At 47.3% G+C, this 21,836-nt stretch overlaps 1 protein-coding gene across 5 annotated transcripts in view; it reads right to left on the reverse strand.

Annotated features, from left to right (window-relative positions):
- Nucleotides 1-1,173: 1,173 nt before the first annotated feature.
- The window catches only part of STIM1 (stromal interaction molecule 1), a 195,599-nt gene continuing 174,936 nt past the window's right edge, over nt 1,174-21,836 (reverse strand). Inside the window, exons 6-13 of one of the 5 annotated variants that reach the window (XM_012095960.4) lie at nt 20,570-20,747; nt 16,129-16,306; nt 11,704-11,871; nt 11,120-11,220; nt 10,591-10,826; nt 9,354-9,446; nt 7,487-7,553; nt 1,174-3,096 (exon numbers count right to left, since the gene is read on the reverse strand). In XM_012095960.4, the coding sequence (XP_011951350.2) occupies nt 2,580-3,096; nt 7,487-7,553; nt 9,354-9,446; nt 10,591-10,826; nt 11,120-11,220; nt 11,704-11,871; nt 16,129-16,306; nt 20,570-20,747 (1,538 nt within the window). In that variant the 3' untranslated portion in view covers nt 1,174-2,579. Of the gene's footprint in view, nt 3,097-5,318; nt 5,356-7,180; nt 7,554-9,353; nt 9,447-10,590; nt 10,827-11,119; nt 11,221-11,703; nt 11,872-16,128; nt 16,307-20,569; nt 20,748-21,836 lie in introns of all 5 variants that reach the window. The other 4 variants (XM_060399990.1, XM_012095962.5, XM_004016270.5 and 1 more) reach the window with 4 other exon arrangements.

Here is a 21,836-nt window from a genome sequence, read left to right on the forward strand (position 1 = left end):
TACTCAAGAAAGCAGACTTGATTAGCAACAAAACCATGCAACACTAGCATGAGACATATCCCCAAACAATGAAACAATGATGGCATGAGCCCCATATCCTGCCCCATGAGCTCAGTAAGTTAATGATATCTGCACACATTAAAAAAAAAAAATTACGGACCTAGCTTGACTGTGTAGGAAAACACTCCCCTGCTTAACTTGGAGGAGGAGCTGATGATGTCTACTAAAGAAAGACAAAAACAGTTCTCCTCCTCCCCGCCTTTCCTTTGATTATAAAACTGTAGCCCAGTAAGCTCTTGGGGCACGGCACCCCTCTCCCTCACCGGCCTGCTCATAAGCCTCACAAGCATCCTATTCTAATAAGTCACCTCTTATACATCACTTTGCCTCTTGCTGAGTTCTTTCTGCACTAAGATATAAAGCACCAGGAGTTCTTCAGAGCCCCCCGAAGTGACACCAAATAGTTTCAGTTCCAGACCACTGCAATGTAGCAAATATCATGATAAAGCAAGTCTCGAAATTTTTGGTTTCCTGGTGCATATAAAAGTTATGTTTACACTATACTGTAGTCTTTTATGTGTGCAATAGCATTGTCTAAAAAAAATGCACAGCTTAATAAAAAATACATTACTGCTAAAAAACATTAACCACCATCTGAGCCGTCAGCAGTGGTAATATTTTTGCAGGTGGAGGGTTTGAACTACTGCAAGAATTACCAAATGTGACACAGAAACATGAAGCAAGTAAATGCTGTTGGGAAAAAAAAATAAGACTCCCTTGCCACCAATCTTCAATTTGTAAAAAGTGCAATACTTGCAAAGTGCAATAAAATGAGATATGCCTGTAATTCTAAGGCATAGGTGATCAGTGAAGCTATATGATAGACAGAATCAAATAGCCTAGAGGTAGGGTTGCTGGGTTAAGCTAATAAAAATTTACCACTAACATTTCATAGGACATAATTACATTTTTAAAAGTTACTTGTCTAATATTCAAATGTAACTGAGTATCTTGTATTTCATCTGGTAACCCCACCAGAGAGTTCTGGGTAAGTGTATTAGAGTTTCATTTTCCCTTGGCAGAAGAGAAATGTCCCTTCACCCTATCCCTTCACCCTATCTGCTATGCCACAAAGAACACAGAGAACACAATGAGAGTCAAAGCCAGCAGAGGTGAAAATCTCCTACATGCTTTATTGGACTTCAAAGAGTCTTATGAAATAACACAGAAAAACCCATGTGAGGTTGTCTAGGGGGTACAAGGCAGTCTGCAGCCTAGAACTGCCTAAGACCAGCCCCAGGTGCCCCCACCCCAGGCCCAAAATAGGATCCCAGAGTACAGATGGCAGGGAGTGGGGCAGAGGGAAAATACCTTTACAGCCATAGCAAAAACAGGTAAGGGAGAGTTGTCTAGAGGGTGGGAAGGGTGAGGGGGAAGCGGTCACACAGCCACCTTGACCTACACCAGCTTCCTCAGCCACCCCCATCCCTAAACCGGCTGTGTCCTTGAGCCTCTAGCCCAGGCTATGCAGTAACATGAACACGGGTCTGACAGGGGGAGTATGTGGTGCAGGCACTTGGGAAGTTCAGGAGATTTCAATTTTAAAATGTCTTTTGGTTCAAATGTGACAACACTCTGCCCAACAGCTTCGGGGCCCCATTAGAGCCCTCTATCATAGCTGAGGCTCCTATGGTTGGGGAGCCAACTGTCCTGAGCCTTAGGAGTAATGATGCTTGGGGAGCATTTGGGGAGCATCTCTTACAGACAAACCCTCCTGCAGTATGGGGCAGTGGGGATAAGAGAGAAGCAGGTGTGGGTGAGACAAGAAAGAAAAGGTGACTGCCTTGTAGCCCACATCTCTGGCTCCTACTCATCCTCAGACTAGAAGTTGCTTCCTATCTATCCCTGAGCCTAGCCTCTCTTCAAAACTCTAGTGAGTTGTTCTCTGGGAATTGGTTTTACTCCCCCATGGACCCCTGGAGTCCTAGTAAGCTCCAAGCCGAGGTTACCTCTGGCCCACCACACTTCCAGAGAACAAACCTCAAACATTAGGTCCTAGGCCCCAGTCTGGGGCAAAGAGAACCATCGTCAGTGGCAGGGTGGGGGTGGGGGGGTGCAGGGGGTAGAGATCTGAGGCACAGGTGTCAGAAGTTACTCCCCCTTCCTCCCCCGCTAGCTGCTAGGGGAAGTTGGGGAGTGGTAGGAGAGAGAAGCCTGAAAGCAGGAACAGAGAGTAACAAGAAACCAAACCTCAAAACTGGGACAGCAGAGACATGGAAGCTGGACCCCAGAGGTGGTGCTGGGAGCTGAGGGGACAGCAACCAAGACATGCACTGAAGAGGAGAGGGAGTGACAGCGGCAGCCCATGTTTGGGAGGGAGGCAGGCCATGGTGGTCAGTTAATAAATAATGTTGAAGGACCCAAGGATGATGTGGGAGGCAGGTATGTACAGTGCCCAGGCCCCCGAGCCAGCCCCTCCCAGGCCCTGTGCTGGGGGCCAGGTATCTTGGAAGGGAGGGGAGGGGAGGCAGAAGACCAGGGAAGGACAAGTTGTCCCACCACTGCCACCCCCATCCTGCCTACTTCTTAAGAGGCTTCTTAAAGATTTTGAGGGGAAACTTCTTCCGGCCTGGGCTGGAGTCTGTCTCCTCGCCAATAGAGCCATTATCCTCCTCAGCCGCGGCCTTCTTGCCAGCCAGGTGGGGGATACGTGTATTTCGGCTAGGCTGGAGGGCTCGGCTGTCCCCAGCTGGAGATGGCGTGTCTGGGTCTGGGGGACTTGGGCTGTGAGAACGGGAAGAATCCAAATGTGGAGAGCCACTAGGTAGGGCCGGGGAACTCAACTCCATCAGGCTGTGGGCCTTGTCCAGCCCATGGTTCAGCGCCAGCAGTGCTTTCTTGGCCAGGGCAGGGCTGTCAGGCAGTTTCTCCACCAGAGAGCCGGGGTGGGCCCCCTCAATCAGCCGGTGGCTGCCGTTGGAGGTCATGGCGCTGAGAGCCTCATCTGCAGCACGGATCATCTGAGGAGGCTTGGGGGCCAGACGCTGGCGGTCACTCATGTGGAGGGAGGACTCCGAATCGGAATGGGTCAAATCCCTGCAAGACAGGTCAGAGAGGAAGAAAGGGACACAGAGGATGGGGGCAGGGGGTAGTTTGAAGAGGAGAGGGGGACCACGGGAGAAGACAAGAGCAGGGGGATGAGAGAGGGGCGGGAGAGAGCAAATAGGGTGCCCAACAGGTGGGGAAGAGCGAAGAATGGGAAACAGAGGGAAGTTAACACGGCACAAGAGAGGAGGTAGGAATAGGGAATAAGGATAGATTGGAGAAGAGATAAGGAGAAAAGAGTAATATTGGGGGGGTGGCGGGACATGGGGAGCAAAAGGAGAAGCAGGTAGAAATACAGAGGACCAAGGGAAAGAAAAAAAAAAAGAAGGAAAAGTGATGGAGAGAAAAGAGAGATAAGAAGCAAAAACAAACATCATTATACCATTAACTCTCTGGCTAAGGGCTTTCTAAGGTCTGGCCCCCACCCCTGATGAATAGCCAGGCCTTAAACCAATACAGCCACAGGCTTCAGTGCTACAGGCATCCTCCTCAGCAAAATCTCTGCTTCCAGAGCTGGTTAGACTTCTTAGGACTCAACCCTAAGCTAACATACATAACTCCTGTCCCACCCGGGGACACATCCAGTCTGGGCCAGGCCTCAAGGAACAGGGAAACATGCAGTCAGTGGGCCTGACCCGGACTGGGGAGAAAAAGATTAGAACAGCCTTGCAAACAATCCCTCACCCCGCTGAAAGGCCAAGATGCTGCCTCTTCCAACCCTCTCTCAGGATTCAAAAAAGGTCACAGAGAAGTGTTTTGGAGTTCAAAGTTGGCTGGCAGTAGGAAGACTGGGGTCTTTTTCAGAGCTCTGCTGACAGGAAGAATGTATGGAGGTGCAGAAAGACAGGATGTTGGCCTTTGAGGAGCAGTGGTTCAGAAGAGCTGCCCACTGGAAGTCCCAAGGTCTATTTCAATTTCCACCTCTGCCTGAGATTTGCTGTGTGACCTTGGACAAGTCATATAACCTTGCTGGTCCTCAATTTTGGCCAAATGAAGATAATATCAATTCAATTATTTTGTAAGACTGTTTAGAGGCCCAAGTATGTTGGCAAAGCACTTGAAAATGTAGAAAGAATTGTGGGAATGAAGATGATGAGACCAGTCAAGCAGGAAGACCCTTCCATGGGCCCCTCACAAGAGGCTTCTTTGCAAGGCTGAGCTATGGGGACATGGCACTGCACACTGGACATGCACACAGAGGTGGTCCAGCATAGTTGAGACCCTTTAAAGGGCTGGCTATTCCTAAGAAGACCATGAACGAATTCTGGATGCCACCCCTCCTACCTTACAGACAAAAAGGTAGATATAGGAGTCCCCTGACAATCCTTTAATCCTTCCACTTTCCCAGAAGCCCTAGACCCCATGGCAGAGGCAGAGGAGAGGGCTAAGGGAAATGTTTAAACATCCACGTCAGAAAACTAAAGGGAAAGGGTCATGAGTGGGAGGGGAGAGGACAGCACAGCAGGACCTAGAAAGGAGAAGACTGTGGGTAAAAAATTAGGGAGGGCACCAGGCTCCAAAAACAGGCAAAAGCAGGAGGCTGGCTAATAGTCATTATAGGTTTAATTCTCAGTAGGAAACAATTAACCAAACAGCCACTCTGTGGGCCAAGTACCTTCCTGGAGACATGGAACAGCGGAGAACAATCTCAGCTCCAACTTCCACTCCAAACACTGTTCCAGCCACCTACTCTAGTATTTTACCAACTGTCTCCCATTTGCTTTCATATTTCTGATGGTGCCCCCTCTTCTATCTAAATGTGTCCTTGTTTCTCTAAGTCCCAAGATGATCCTCTCCATAGCCTGCCTTTTCCACACAGATATGAACCACTGAGCAAGGTGCCAAGGAAATTCTGGGGAGCAGTCACACTGGGACAAGGGGCCTTCTAGACTGAGGAGGTGAGGATTCTAGGAGACTGCCTTTTCAATGCCAAGGAAGGAAGAGTGGTCAAGAGGTTGGGGTCCACTCAGACTCACTCCTCCTGGCTTACTACCCCATTTGGTCATAATTTCCAGACCTCAGTGCCTCCATCAACAAAAGCTGAGACTTCCAAAGCAAGAAAAGAACCTAGGGGAAAGCCTGGGTGGACATGTGAGGGAAAGGGCCCACTGAGCAAGCTCACTTTCCCTCCCTGAACCTCTGAGACGATTTAGGTCAGGGGTGTCCCTCCCCAAAGGCTGGGCTGCCTTGGGCTCCCGTCCCAAGCTACTAACCTTACTAGAGAGCCTGTTTGCCTTTAGAGATGATCCTCTGATGCATGGTGTGAAAGAAAATTCAGTAGTGAACAGGCCAGGTGGATGCAGGTACTCCTTCCCTTCCCCCCGCCCACTGCCCTCAACCTGGGCCTTTGAACATGAGATTCACAGCATCCTCTAGTACCCCCAAACCACTCTGATCCTGTCCATCTGTACTGGGAAGGGCAGTCTCCCTGCATAGGCTTCTGGATGAAAATGAGGATGAGGATGAAAATGAGAAACTCTGCTGAGTGATAACACTAGGAAAGGCTGTCCTTTTGTGAAAGAGAAAGGAACAGACTTCAAGGATACCATCCAGAAGTCCAAGGGGCAGAGCTAGAAAGACTGGTATCCAGAGTGACGCAGGACCAAAAGGAAGCAACAGGGTAAGCTGCAGCTCAGAGGCCAGGACTAAACCATGGTCACAACTTCAGAGATGACAGGTGCTTTCTGATGGTCTTTCTGAGGGTCCTCTAAGCTTGTTCAGGCAGGGTCAAGGCTACTATCTCTTACCGTAGCCTGTCACCTTGAGGTGTGAGCAGGGCAAGTCCCTGCAGCTGCCAGACCAGGCTGTGGGAGAAAGCCTGTCATCAGTTCTTACACAGTTCACTTACTGAGACCTTCTGGAAGCACAAACATAACTAACAGAGCATCCTGAAATGGAGAGCCAAGTCCTAGTCTGTGTTCTGCTCCTAACTAGCTTTGGGACCTGGGGAAAATTACTTAACCTGCAGAATCTTAACTCCATCTCTGAACAGGAGTGTTTTTATGCCTGCCTGACATAAACCTAGCTTGTCCAAAATCCTTAAATCTGTTTCCTCCTCCCTTCTGAAGAGTAATTTTATGAAGGGTACTACAGTTTTCCTGTCACCCACGCTAGAAACCTGGGCATCATCCTAGATGCCTCCTTCTCCTCCACCCCTCAAAGTCAGTTACCAAATTAACACTCTTGTTTTTACCCCCAAACCTCATTACCTCCCCTGGTGGCCTACTGCAGTGACTTCCAAGTTCCTCTAGTCTCTCTCTTTCCTTTATACAGGCTATAAAATGTTATTTCTACAAGGCAAATATGACCAATTCACTTCCTCTAAAAGCCCCTTTGCAGTTCTCTGTCTCTTAAAGGATGATGGCCCAAGCTCCTAGCCTTTCAGAGCCCTGCATCATTCTAGCCTCCTTTGCTACCCTGTCCCATCAACACAATGTTCTAACCACACACAGATCAGATTCTCATGAACTTCCAAGGAACTTCAGGTTCCCTCTGCCTAGAATACCCAATCTCCTTTTCCTGTACACAGGGTGTTGGCATAAATGTCATCTCTTTTGTGAAGCGTTCCACTCAGGTTCACACTGTTAGTCATTCCCTCTTCAATACCCCCATAGCACTTATCAACTGTTCCAGAATCATTTATGTACCGCTCCCAGACCAGACCATAATTCTTGATGGCTGAGATTGTATCTTATCATCTATGAATCCCCATGCCCAGCAGTCTGGCAGAGAGTAGGTATCCATAAATGTTTGCTGAGGGGATAAAAGAAGTGAGGACTCCACTGAGATAACGGATGTGAAAGTTTAGGCCAAAGTGCTATAGGACTGTGAGGGAGGGGGTCTGTTACTCATTTTTAGAGTCAGCAAACCCCAAAGAGAGAAGGGAAGAAAGGTGCAGGGCATCAGGCTGACCTCAAGGAGGGGTCCTAGGCTGGGGAAAGACAGGACAAGGAGAAGGTACCCCAAGCCACAGCCCCGACAGCCCACCAAGCAGCAGCCAGCAGGCAAAGGCCAAAGTAAAGGCAGCAGAGAGGCATGGACGGGAAGAAAGGGAGAGAAGAGAGACAGCTGATACCCCAAGCTCTCTGAGTGCCAAGGCATCACAGTGCTGCTGTCAGAAGGGGGTGGGTCAGGGTAGGGCTCCATCTGGAGGAAATAGGAAGTGCTGTGGTGGTAATAGACAGGGTGGACATGGACGGTGGTGATGGAGGTGGTGGTGGTGGTGGTGGCGGCGGCAGAGGAGCAGGAAGAAGAAGCAGAGGCAGGTGGAGTGCTGGTCCCGAGGCCTTCAGAACTGAAAGACTGTCCAGATGAAAGGCTGCGCATTCGCCGCAGAGAGACCCGGCTTGTCAAGAAGTGGCCAGCCTCGCCCTCTACCAACCTCTGAGACCCCAGGCCATGCTGCGGCTCCGTCAGGCGCTGCCGGACACTGCTCTGCAGGCTGGGAGCTGCAAGGAGAGAGAAGAGAGTGTGAGGAAGGGCCACCTGCTCTGGGCTGGCCGGGAAGCAAGTTTGCCCGTGGAGAGATGCTTGCTGGAGACCACTCTGGGTCTTCGGTCCCCAGTCTGGAGAATGGGCCACCTCCTCCCAAGAACCTCCCACCAGGGATCCTAAAGGAGGGGCCAGTTGAAAATGAGATGCCCAGGTCAATTTCAATGGCAATTCCAATGGAAGGAGACCTAGGGCCAACATTACTAGGAAGGGAGATGGTAAGGCAGTTAGTGGGAGGACACAGGCAGGACGGGGTAGGACAGGGGTTTGGGACAAGCTCCGGGAGGGCACAAAGAACCAGCCTTTTTAGAAAGCCAAAGTCGGGAAATAGTCACAATTCAGAAAAGGATTTATACATAAACATGTTCATCACACCTTTATTAATAATCATATGAGAGCAAAAATAAAGGTGGAATGACAGGAAAATGATAACACATCCAGTTACTGGAAAGTTATACAGCTATTAAAAAGGCTACTTATGGGAATTCCCTGGTGGTCCAGTGGTTAGGACTTGACACTTTCACTGCCAGGACTCAGGTTCAACCCCTGGGAAACTAAGATCCCATAAGACTTGCAGTGCAGCCAAAAAAAAGCACTGCTTGAGAAGACTTTTAAAACACAGAAAAAGGCCTATTAAAATGCTCAGGGGAACAAAAGGATACAGATTTTCATGTACAAGGAATACCTTGAGCAATAGAATACCAAAGACAAGAGTTTGAAACCAGGTCTTTCTATTTCTAGCTGTGACCTGAGTAACTTACTTCCCCATTTTAATTCCTAATTTATAAAATCCTGCAGAATTGTCATGAGGCTTCAAGATAATATTTTTAAAGTACCTGACACAGTTCATGGCACTCAGTAAATGACAGCGGTTATCATTATCTTGACTACATAAAATTACTTAAAAATTGACAAACAAAAGACTGCTCAAATATGGTGGGAACTACAGGTGCCTTTTAAAGCCCATATTTACTCTTTTTACTTTTCCAAACTTCCTCTAGTAAGCATTTACACAACAAATAACCAGCTCCTGGATCAATGCTTCAAATCAGGCTCTTAGAAGATGGTGGCCACCATGCCCAGAGAAGGGGTATATGGGTACCAGGTAACTTAGAGACGTGCTAGAGCATCCCTCTTAGGCTCACTGCTAGATCCAGTTGAAAATGGAATTCACACCTTTGTTTTTTCTCCTCTGCCCTGATAGATGGGCCTCCCTGCCTTCTCCCTAAAGATGGGAGAAAGGGCCAGGTTACACGGATGGTGGAAGCCTTGGAAAGGCCACCAGGAAGAGAGCACAGTTCCATGGTGATGGAGAGCTAGCAAGGTAGGGCCTCTAAATGGCTGGTGGCTTTCAAGATATGAAAGAGGCTTAAGGGGAAGAGGAAACGTGGAATAGAGATGGAGAAAGAGAGACAGAAGGAGAAGCAGAGAAAGAGAAAGGAGGAGGAGGCTCTCTCATTCCTTCTTTCCATCTCAGCCCAGCTGGATGAAGGGCCACTGGGACATCAGTTGAGCTGGGCTGAAAGGAGAAGCCGAAGCCTCCCATCACCATGGCTATTCCCTCTCCAGGCCTCAGCTGAGCAGGCTGATTCTTCTCACCCCCCGAACCCTTCCCTGAAGTTAGTAGGGACTGTAGTGAGGGAACAGAGGAACAGGCAGGGGAGTGATGCAGGCAGGAGAAGGGGCCCGTGGGGTGAGAGTGCTGGTTTAGTCCCCAAAGTCGGAAAAAACAAAAGCCCCAAAGGGGCTCCTCAAACCCGGGTATTTCCAGAGGGACTGATCGTCCGAGCCGGCGGATGCTGAGCAGAGAGAGCGGTCACTGAACCTACGCCCCATCAGCCAGGCAGCATCTAGGGTCCAACAACCAGGCCGAAAGGAGAAGAGAATCGGATTCACCGAGGGCTTCACCCTGCCCCCGTGGGGTAAGGGAAGGGCAGGGGGCAAGGGGGGAATGGCTCAGAGCTCATGAAGGTCCCTCCCAACCCGGAGAACACAGGAGCTCTTTTCTACTTGCTCGTGACCTTAACCTTGTTGGGCCTTTAATGAAAGCCTTGCAAGGCACCAGTCCACAGAAAGAGGAGGCTTGGCCAGAGGCAAACTATGGCTAAAGAAACTTACAAAAACATCCAGCCTGATTAAAGATCTGGCTATAGCCCCTAACCCAGCCCAGCTTTCCACCATCCCCCCTGCATGCATGGGATATGGGCCCAGGACAAGAGCTTTTCCATAAAAGTATATTCTGTTTATCTAAAAGAGACTCTGATCCAGAGAAAAATTCAGCGGGTCAGTAGAGGGTGTGTCCCTTCCTTCACTGAAGAATTCCCACAGAGTGCTGTCTCCCTTGACTCTGCTCTACTCAGCTCTCACCACTCGCAGGGAGAACGGGGAGAGGGAAGACCCAGGACAGAGGTGGGGGGAGGTGGGGATGGCCGAGTTCAGGTGGAAAGCCGGAGATCCCAGGAGATCCCTCCTGGACAAGAATGTCTTTCTGGCTTAGAGGATTCGGGGCTTTATCACTGTAAGGGACTATTGCTTCCTGGGGCCTAACATGAAAAAACAGAAAGAGGCATCGTTTATCTACTTAGCAATTAAAAATAAGGAATATAAAATTAAAACAAGTAAAAGCAACAGTCAAAATGAATGCCATTTTTATGTTACGAGTCACTAAAGGAGGTTATTTTTATAAAGGTAGATAGGAACAGAATGGGGGGGGGGGGAGGAGAATAAAAGGATTAAAAAAACACAAAGAGGGAGGGAGACACACTTAGCACCATAGACCCACAGGGCAGATGGAGGATACAGCAAGGGAAGGCCACTAACAGGACAACTGCAAAGGAATGCCTGGGTGCAGGTTGTGCTTTACGAACCAAGGTAATGAGTTAAATCGTCTTGGCTTCTGCCCCACATCTGGCTTACGCACGGCAGCGACCAGCAGACTTCTCAATCTGCACATCAAAGCCTCCTTCCCTCATCCCTACCCAAGAGGTCACCTACACTGCATGGACAAGGGTGACACAATCTCCTCATCCATGTCATCCACGTCGTCAGTCATGATGAAGTGGGCGGGGTTGGGGCGCGTGCTACCCATCCAGCTGGGGTCTATGTTGAGGGCAGCCACCAGGGAATGGATGCCAGGGTTATTGACAATCTGGAAGCCACAGAGGATCTCAATCTGCTGCCAGCGGTGCAGGCGCTCCCTCAGCGCTGCTGTCACCTCGCTCAGAGCTTGCCTGAAGAGAGAAGAAAGAAAATGGGAGGCATGGGCTGGGCCTAAGCCCCAGGAGAGAGGAGGCATCTTCTCAGAGGAACAAGTTGCAGGGGCGGGGGGCAGTATGTGTATGTAAGAAGCACACTTAAATCATAGACTTAAGAGCAGTGTGGGAGGTAGTTAAGGGCTGAGGCAGGAGATCAGAGCTGTACCTCTTCCAGTGAAGAAACAGAATCAGGACTGGAGGCCCTGGACACCCTCCAACTCTGAGGATGGGATGGACATCACCAGAGTTGGGCAGCAGGTGTAACTTACTTAGCTGTTAAGATTTTGTGATCCACATCATCCAGGGAAGAGCTGTGGGCCACGTGGAAGGTGCCAAAGAGTGTGTTTCTCTTCTTTTTTATCTTCTCAGCCTGCAAAGATGAGGCCCTCAGCTTAAAAACAGCAGGGAGTAGAGGTTGGAAAAATGAAAAACGTTATTTTGTGGCTGGCTCCCCCTCCTCCTAGTTTAGGCGGCATGAGAAAAAGGAAGAGAATATGGGAAAGAAAAATGGAAGCCAACGGGAGAGCAAAGAGTAGGGAAAGAAAGAAAACAGAAGCAATGAGAGGAGCCGAGGGATCCTGACTCCAGGAGTCTGTCCCTGTGTCAGTCTGGGGCCAGCAGAGACTTCCCTCTACCTGCCTCCACTTCGCCTTTCCCAGAAGGCAGGTGGGAGTAGCCCGGTACCCTTCTCCAGAAGCTTGAGGACATTATTAGAAACTGTGCATCAGGAAAAGAAACAAAACCCAACACCAGGATGTCTCTTTGTCCAACAGAGAGGCAGAGAGGAGGAAAAAGGGCAAGTGAGGGGGTGGGGCAAGGAGGAGAGAAGAGCGCAGCAGGAGAGCAGGCTCACCCCCTCCTTGGCCACCAGCAGCTGCTTCTCGGCATTTTGCTTCTTGATGTTGTAGTACTGCACCTCCACCTCATGGGTCAGCTGCAGCCACTTCTGCAGGGCCTCTGGAGCATACCATGAGCTATGCGATTCCAGCTCCTTCTCTGCTTTCCTCAAGGCCTCCCGTACCTGTGAGCCAAGAGGATACGAGTCCTTACTATTACCAAGACCCTCTCCAGTGCCTCCATATGATATATCAGCCTTTTCTTCCATCTCATCTAAGCTTCACCACTCTCACAAGAGGGAGAAAGGGCAAGGATTATTTTCTGTACCTTATATATAAGAAACCAAGCTAAAAAAAACAAAAAAAGAAACCAAGCTTGGAGAAGGAAAGTAACCTACTCAAGGTCAACATTTAGTAGTGTCAACCAGAAGTCAAATGGAGACTTTTTTTTTCTTTCTTTTATTTATTTATTTTTTGCTGCCAGACTAGAGGATTCTTTTCTCACATATTAGTCACTTCTCCTGGTCATACAGCCAATGTCAGCAATTTTCCCTGCTCTCATGAGGTACAGCTTATCTCAGTGAATCCTCTTCTTTCTGAGAGCTGGGGTCTATTCTTGGACCCAAGCCCTCACAATGTGGCAAGAAAAGCACTTGGGTGGGAGTCTGGAAATCTTACCTGGTCCCTGGTCTGTCACTCAACTGTCTGTGTGACCATGTGCTTCCTAAAGCAGATCTCGCTGCTTTAGGTGTAAGGCCTTGTCCCAGGCAAATCCAAATTGTAAGCAAAGTGATGATCTCAGGAGAGAGTGAGCTCCCCATCCTGAGAGGTATGGAAAGAGCTCATGTCAGAAAGACCTTCAAAACGATTGCTACTCCAGGGGGCAACTGGCCTGAACACTCTCCAAAGGCTCCTCTAGCCCAGAGACTTTGTGATTCCCTCACTGATCAGGGTGGGTAGGCTGTAATGGGCACTGTCTACAAGGCAAGAAAACAACAAGCAAGCTTACACCTAACATGGGTATTGCCAACAGAGGCCAAGATCAGAAAGGACCAATGTATAAGCAGACATCTCTTCACTGACTTCTAAGCAAGGAGCATAAAATGAAGCAGATGGCCACAAAGCACTTAAATATGAAAGGTCTGGAAAGTACTGTACATACAGAACCCATTATCTATGCTTGAATTCCTTCTGTCTCACCCAGGCTACCAGTATAAACAATTCCCCAGCTCCCCCATCTGAACACTGACTTTTCACTGCTCAGAATCCCAGAGAAAGGGGATTGAGAGCAGTCTAGTGTCCAACTTTAGCCCATGGGGAAGTATCCCACAGCAGGTCTGGGGTCCACCCCTGAGCCTAATATAGACCAGGAGGGCCTTAGCTAAGGACAAAATACCTTCATTCCTCTGAGAGCCCATGAGAGGACCAAGCTTCATTGGGTTTTTGTTCCTTGAAAAGGGAACTACAAAATAGCCCACTCCTGGCTTTGTAGATTTAAAATGAGGAACAGACACCTTAGCGACTAATACACTGAGTCTGGAAATGGAGGATCAAGTTCTACACTAAAAGCAGTTGAAGGATTGGCATCAGCTAAAGGGATAATGGAGAGAGAAGAGAGAGCAAGCAGAAGGAAGTTTGACAGCTGGGGAGGCACATGAAAGGGCTGGTCAAACACACTCAAAAATTATGTAATGAGAGAAACAATTACAAAACAGGGAACAGGGGGATCACAGGTAGAGAGACAGAGACAGACACATCCATTTTCTTTATTGAGCATTTACTGCACTCTGGGGCTGTGCAAGAGAATAGGTAGCTAGGCCAAAGAGTGGAATAAAATGTCCCATAATATCACAATGCTTAGGAGACAAGGCATTGCAAGAAAGAAGGGATCTGACTCAAGCACACAGCCAGTCCTCTCCTCAAGAGAGCTGCAAAACTTTAAAGTTATGAGGAGTAGGAGGCCAAAGAGCTAACTTAAAAATGTCCAAGGGGCAGAAATAATCTCATAGTCATTCCGGACTGGGAAGAAATAAATTCACCAGATCTCAATAAAAAGTCAGAGAGCAGAATGCCTGAGAAACAGGGACAAATGAGGCTTGGACCAACTCTTACTAAACTACGACCCAGTTCCAACACACTTCAGTCTCTCATTGGCTTGAGATGACCAGATCCTCACCCAGCATACCTACCCAAACCCTGTATCTGACAGAAGATGAAAATCAACTGTGGTGACCAGATCCTCACCCAGCATACCTACCTAAACTCTGTATCTGACAGAAGATGAAAATCGACTGTGGCCTTTATTACTCTTTATGCACACTATCCAGCATTTACTAAATTACTAGACATGAGAAGAGGCACGCAAATAGAAGTAATAATCAAGAGGAAAAACAAGCAGTCCCACAAATGATCCAGATGTTAAGGGTTACCCGTCAAGGACTTTAAGACAACTATGACTAAAATGTTAAAGAAAAATATGGGAAAATTCTGGACAGGGAACAGAATCAATAAAAGAGTAAAATGGGCATTCTAGAAAAATACATTATCTGAGAGTAGGATTCCACTGTATGAGCTAAATACCACAATGTTCTTGGCAAAATACAGGATTAGGGAACTCAAAGACAGATTAAAATAAAATAACCAAACCAAAGCACAGAGGGAGGAAAAAAAGAACAGAACTAAGCATAAGAGACATGTGGAATAGAGTTAAAAGGTCTAACATAAATACTGGATACCCAGAAGGAGAGGTGAGAATGGAGCAGAAGCAACATGTAAACACCACAGTGAATGTGTATTCTGCAGCTGTTGGGTAAAATGCTCTATATGCAGCAATGAGGTCAAATTGATCAGTCATGTTTAAATTTTTATATCCTTACTGATACTTTTGGCTGCTTATTATTGGGAGGGGGATGCTAAAAATCTCTAACTTTGATTATGAAATTTGTCTATTATCCTGTTAGTTTTTCCTAACTTTTGCTTTTTATATATATATATATATATATATATATACACACACACATATATATTTTAAACTATATTATTAGGTATATCCAAATTAAAGGTTGTTATATTTTACTGTTTAATTCACACATTTATCTTACATGAAATGTCCATTTTTGTCTCTAGTAATACTTTTTTCTCTAAGTCTATTTTGTCTGACATTAACATAGCTACCCCTACTTTATTTTCCTTAGTGTTTATCATATATTAATATCTTTTCTCATCTTTTTACTTTTAACTATTTTGTATCCTTATTTCTAAAGCATATCTGTTGTAAACAGCATATAGTTGGGATTTATTTTTTATCCAGTCTGACACTCTTTGCCTTTTAGTTGTTTTCTATAGTCTGCTTACATCATCCAAGTTTCAACATATTTGAAAGGACTGGAACCTGTGGTCAAAGCACATGTTCTTTGAACACAGCAAAGTTAAACTGGAAATCAATGAGAAAGGTAAATAGAAAAGTCCCCAAGTGTTTGACAATTAGGCAACACACTTTTAAATAACCATGGGTCAAAAAGAAATCACAATGGAAGATAGGAAATGTTTTTAACTGAATCTCAATTTTTTAAATTAGAAGATTCCCAAATAAAGTCATCAATAAATTTATGAAAAGGTATTCAATATTATTGGTCAATAGGAAAATTAAAATTAAAATCACAATAAGATACTATTACATCCACATCATAATGTATAAAATGAAAATGCCTAAAAATACTCAGGCTGTAGCTCAAGTAGAACTCTCACACTATCACTAGTGGCTGTACAGATTGGTACAATCATTCTGGAAAATCACCAATTTCTCAAAACAAATATATGAATGCCCTGTTACATATCCAAAAGAAATAAGTGATGCCCACAAAGAAGTTTTAAAAGAAAACAAACTTGCAAACAACCCAAATGTCTATCAATAGGAGAATGGATAAATAATTTATAGTACATCCATACAAGGGATTAACACTCAGCAACAGAAATAAACTAATTATCACTACATGCAATAACATGGTTGCCTCTCACAGATATAATATTCAATTAAAGAAACCAAACACAAAAGAATACATACTGTATAATGCTGTTTACATGATGTTAAAAATCAGGTGAAACTGATCTGGTTTAGAGGTTACGACTGCAGTTACCTTTCGGGTGGAGTATTGACAGGGAGAAAGGGGAAGCAGAAGTGAGCCCTCTGAGTGCTTATGAGATTCTGTACCTTGATGTGGACGGCGACACAGGTACATGCATCTGTAAAGCATGCCAGCTGTATACTTATGATCTGTATATGTAAATACCTCAACTAAAAAGGGACAGAGTAACTTATCACCTGTTATTCACTGTGCTTTCACAACCGCAGTGATCATTTCTGCAACTTTTCCACTACTCTCGGCCAGACCCTTGGCTCCTGCCCTTTGACCGCAGCGCCCTGGGACTGTAGACTCTCCTACCTGCTCCAGCTCCTCCTCGGCATATTTCTGGCGGCTCCGCTCATTCTCCGTGCCCTCCCGCAGCTCCTTCAGCCTCTGGGCTTCCTGCTTGGCAAGGTTGATCTCGTCGCGCAGCTTCTTCTCCAGGTGCACCTTTTCTACCTCCACTGTGCGGTGCTCCTCCTGGGCTTTGTGCAGCCTGGAGACAACACAGGGAGCTGGAGGAGGCCAGGCCAGGCAGTGCCCGCCAGCTTGCCACAGGGCATGGCATCAAGAGGAAGATGAAGCCTCCAGCACTCAGAATATACTCTCCCTACCCTACCACCTGCCTGGCCCTAGTGAGGCAGCTCAGGACCAACAGCAACCATGGCATTACCCTACTTATCTGGACCATCATTCTGCTGCCAGTAACAAAGGCTGTGAAGCCAAGGTTCCGGGGTATCTGAATCCTTCCATCTAAGGTGTCAGGGAGACAGTGGAGAGCCTGGAGTGCTGCAGTCCATGGGGTCCCAAAGAGTCAGACACGACTTACTGACTGAACAACAACAAAATGTCTCACATACTCAGATCATAACAATTACTAGTTTACAAGGTCTTCCACATTTGTCCTCCCTGCAGATAATGATATATTGTACAGTTATCAGCCTGGGACAGGTATGGACACAAAGGCTTAGGAAAGGGAACAAATGGCAGACAGAATTGAGACCAGAATTCTAATCTTTATGTGTTCAAATTGCACATTTACTACCCTTATACCAAGATATCTGGAAGGTGCAATCAATGTAGAATACCCTGAAACATAGACCAAAGACCCAGGGAAAGCTTGACGGTGAAATATGCTGGGGCTGATGGTCATGGGGAGATTTAAGGAAAATGAGTAGGGAACTACTGAGCTGTACCTCTTGGACTCCTGAGTACCTAAATCCCAAAAGCACAGAAATATGAAATTCATGCTAAAGGGGCTGGGCAGGATTTGGGGGAGCCTCTTATGCCCCTGACCATAAGTTCCCTTCCTAAGCACATTCTTTCTCAAGGGTACCACTTACAATGAAAATATGCCCTTGGACCCACCCACACATTCCCTCTGTTTACTGACAAAATCCTTCATCCATCCAACTAAGCTTCCTTCCTTCTTTCCTTTCTTTGCACTACATTTCTATGTTTGTTCATTCATTCATTCATTCATTCATTCACCTATTCCTTCACCTAGTACTTTATGTCTACTAAATGCCAAGCCTTGTTGAGTGAGAAGACTGCCCCTGCCACTGAGGTGCTCATGGCCTAGTCCAATATAGACAAGTAAACAGATAGGTGCACACAGTGTGATAAGTTCTGTAATAGAGAAATAAAGTGTTGGGTAGGCCCAAAGGGTGGGGGGGTCAACTCTGCCTGAAAGGAGTAGGGGAAGGTGAGGCCTGGGTTAGACCCAGAAGAAAGAATAAGCATTAGCTGGTCCCTCTGGAAGAGGGAAAGGACTTAGCTACTTCAGGTCTTCCTACCTTAGTAGGAACCACTATGTTACAGGATAAGAGGGGAAAGGAAGAGGAAGAAAACAAGTGATATATGGCTTAGACTTGAGGTACAGAAGAGAAGACAGGCTGCAGAACAAGTAGGGACCACAGAAAAGAGCACTGACCACTGAGTTAATTAAGCAGGTAAACGGAAGAGGCAGAAACAGAACTGAACCTCTAAAAAAATCCCAAGTCCAGATCTGTCAATGACTGAAGCCTCAAAAGATGTGGTGAACAAATGAGGGAAGAGGAAAAATGCCTAAGCTGCAAGCTTTCTGCTGACAAAGTGCAGCCTTCTGTGCACTTTGTCCCTGGAGTGAAAAGGAATTGAACCTCATCGAAGCACTCAGCAGGTGGCGCTATGTGCACAGCTAAAAACAAAGTCAGGGGCGCCATTTCCAGCACAATCTCTTTGCCCTGAATATCCTCCTTTATTGTACTCTCCCATGACTCAACTGCTTGAAATTAGAGATTCAATTCTTCACTGAAATATTATCCTCTCTGAAAGCAGCCTCTTCTGAAAAGTCTATGATATGCCTGTCTTCTTCATACAATAGGGAGAATCAAAACTGACCTATTTTGGATGTAATAGCGATGAAGATCAATAAATACTACTGGGTGAAGAAATGAGCTAATAAATGTAAAATCAAGCCTGGGCCCACCTCGTCTCCTTCACAGAAGACTGAGCATCTTGAAGGCGGCAATCAGTTACCATCAGAAGTAAGAAAAGCAGGCAGTCTGACCACAGCTCGGATCTACGCAGCTGTGTGACTGTGGACAAGTCTGTTCCCTGGACCAGGCCTGTTTCTTCCTTTTTAAGTGGGACTCAAAATTCCTGCCTGCCTCAAAGTATTATCTTGAAACCCAGTGAAATCTTAACTGGAATGCACATGTAGCATTACGTTTATTCACCCAAAGCATCAGGAACTCTGGAAAAAGCTCTTTGGTGACTGGCAGTGCAGGCCTGCCAAAGTAAGGAGGCACAAAGACGCACATGGGCCCCTGTGTCAGAGGAGGATATGTGTGTGCACAGGTGTAAGACTGTCGTGGGTCGGGAGGGGTGTGCATTCGTTTCTCAAAGTGCCACAGTGGCCAGTTAGCTCTGGAGGCCTTGGGGAGCAGGGAGGGCTGGGAGTTTAGTTTTATCCCCAAACTTGGAATGCCTCCTGCCTAGATTCTTTGCCTTTGGAATGAAAACAGTACATGTTTTTCAGACAAATGAAGAATGGGGACTGCCCACATAGCAGCATTTAGCCCCCAGTTGGAAAAGGGCCCAGGAACAAGGGGCCCAGCAAAGTAGCCAGGAATCAGCTCAAAGATAAAACTCCTCTTGCCTCCTAAAAGCCCATGGAAACGAATCTGCTAGGGGTGCCTTTACTGAGGCAGCAGCCTGTGGTTAAAGAAATTCCTAACTTACTACTTACGGACACTTACCCTCTCCGAGGCTTCATTTCTTCAACTCTAAAACTGGGATAACAATACCTACCTAAGAGGGTTGTGGTGATTACAAACAATAATGTTTAAATGTACTTAACAATATCCAGTTGTTAAGAAACCATTTCCCCATCCTTCCAAAATAAATAAATAAATAAAAATAATAGAAAAGAGACAGACTTCATTTCCTTTTATGTGGATTCCTGCAAAGACTCCCCAACAGGAGTCCCTAGGCTGTCTGAATCATTTTCTGACAAACACTCCTGAAGCAGGCCTCTCCTTTTCTTAAAACCAAAACAAAGCAAACAAGTAAAATACCCACATTGATTCTCTATTGCCTTTTGCATCCTACTAACATGTGGACACGACTGAAGCGACTTAGCAGCAGCAGCAGCAACATGTGAGTCCAAAGGTACCAGGGATCTGGCCTCACTCTACACACTCAACCACAACCACCAGGTTAATCTTTCCTACCCATCTTTCAAGGCCACCTCCTCAGACTCCACATCCATTCATCTCCTGCCTCTGTGCCATTCCAGTCCCTGCAGCTCTCTTCCTATAGGCTGGCACTGAGTCACTGCTCCTTCTTAAGTGCGTGCTCTGTGGCCCAGAAGCAGTGATTTTCTTCCAATTCCCCACACAGACCTGGTTCCTAGATGTCAGAAAGTACTTAGGTTGGCTGGCGGACTGTCACCTTCCCTTCACAGCTAGATCTTCTACAATAGTTTCTAAGCCATGCTTTATTCAAACAGAACCTCAGACTATCAGAGCTAAAATGTCCTGGTATGCTCCTAGCTCAACTCCTTTACATTACTAATGAGGAAATATGTCCCAGAAAGGAAAGGGATTTACCCAGTCATACAACAGTGGGTGCTTCCCAGGTGGTGCTAGTGGTAAAGAATCCGCCTGCCAACACAGGAGATGCAAGAGACATGGGTTCAATCCCTGGGTTGGGACGATCCCCTGGAGTAGCAAATGGCACCCCATTCCAGAATTCTTGCCTGGAAGATTCCATGGGCAGAGGAGTCTGGCAGATTACAGTCCATGGGCTGCAAAGAGTCAGACTGAGCACAGCACACAAGTGAGATTTAGATGCCATATAAGACAGCATGAAAGGTATTAGGAAGATAGGTTTGCAAGGTTTCTTTGGGAAAGGACAGTGATTATGTCTACTTCTATGGAAAGGGAAGCAGTCAAGAGGTGGGATGGAGGATGGAATGACCCAACACAAGCCATCCAACCAGGGAAGCTCAAGACCTTCCAGCACCTCCACACTTCTCCCTCTGAAGCTCCGGGGGAGAAAGGATAGAAACAAGCTTCTGCTCTGGGGAGGGATACTTGCCTGTGTGACTGGAATGGCAGGAACCTAGGCTCTGACGCAGGTTTGGGAGGATGACACAGCCTGGGCCACCATGTCAGCAGGGTCTTGGGAGCCAGACGGCCCACATCTCAGGTGGAAACTGGAGGCTCCCAAGAGCTGGCAACACCAGGGTCAGAGGGCAGGAACAGGGCCTTACCTTTCCTGAAGGTCATGCAGACTCTGCTCGGCTCGGTGTAAGCCCTCCAGGTCCTTCATCATCTTCTTCATGTGCTCCTTGGAGTAACGGTTCTGGATATAGGCAAACCAGCAGCCACCCACACCAATAACAATAGACACCACCAGCATGAAGTCCTTGAGGTGGTTATGGCGGGTCACTGCCAGAGAGGAAGGGCACAGTGAGTCAGGGTGCCCACTGCCTGCTCAGCCTCACACACTCTGTGTGTCCCCTCCTCCACAAAGCCTTCCCACTCAGGAGGAATTGGTCTCTCTTCTTAGACACACACTCGCCACACTCTGCTTATTTCTCTGCTAGGTCAAGGCCTAGTTTGGAAAGGATGAGAGGCCTTAGAGCAATATAGGAAGCTCACTGGATCACACTTCCCTAATGTGCAGTGAAGAGGACTAGTGCCTTCTCAGGACATCCCAGCCATTCTGGGCTGCCGTGAGCCCATGTGCCCAGATGCAGTGGCTTTTACCCTACAGGGTAAGAAACACTAGGAAACTACAGTAGGCAGGAGAGGGATGGCTGGTAAGGATACAAGCAAAGTCACTAGAGCCTGAGGATTGGCTGTGGGGCTGAGGTTACTGCAGGAGCTGGGTCTCCCAGACCATGAGGCTATTCTAGGTGCAAGGTACAAAGACTAGATCATATAGAGGTCTGCAAGTCTCATCTACAGAGAGCATTTCTATCTAGGCTGTGGTTCACCCAGAGACCAGGTAGAACAGGAGCAGCATCAGGATGTCCCGGAACAGAGGGCCAGGTCTACCTCCAGAGAATACCTGGCGGCTATTGGTGAAGTGCCAGGGCCCTGTCCACCAGCTGGGGTTCAAAGCAATGCTTTGCTCTGGAGAGAGCAACACTGAAAAGCTAAACAAGGAATAACATCAGAAGATAAGAACAAATGTCGTGTCCCAAGAACTGAGCTGACCAGCAGAGGGGCAGTCCTGGAGCCGGAGACTGGGCCACAGCACAGAAGACTGAAAGAGATACCAGGAGGGAAAGAGGCTGCTATTGTATGCCCTGCCTGCACTGTACTCCACTAGAAATAGAGCAGCAACGGCTTAGAAAAGCCCCAGACAAGGGGGAAGAGGTAATGACCTCCTGTGCACACTGGCTCACCTGGTGTTGGGGAAGGGGCGGGGGCACTGACAGGATCTCACTGCCCAGTAAGGGGCTGAGGGGGACCCAAAAGGACCCAGTGGAGCCACAAAGTTGGGGCAGGGTCTAGACAGACAGCAGGAAA

This window comes from Ovis aries, chromosome 15 (assembly GCF_016772045.2).
Source record: "Ovis aries strain OAR_USU_Benz2616 breed Rambouillet chromosome 15, ARS-UI_Ramb_v3.0, whole genome shotgun sequence".
NCBI lineage: Eukaryota > Metazoa > Chordata > Mammalia > Artiodactyla > Bovidae > Ovis > Ovis aries.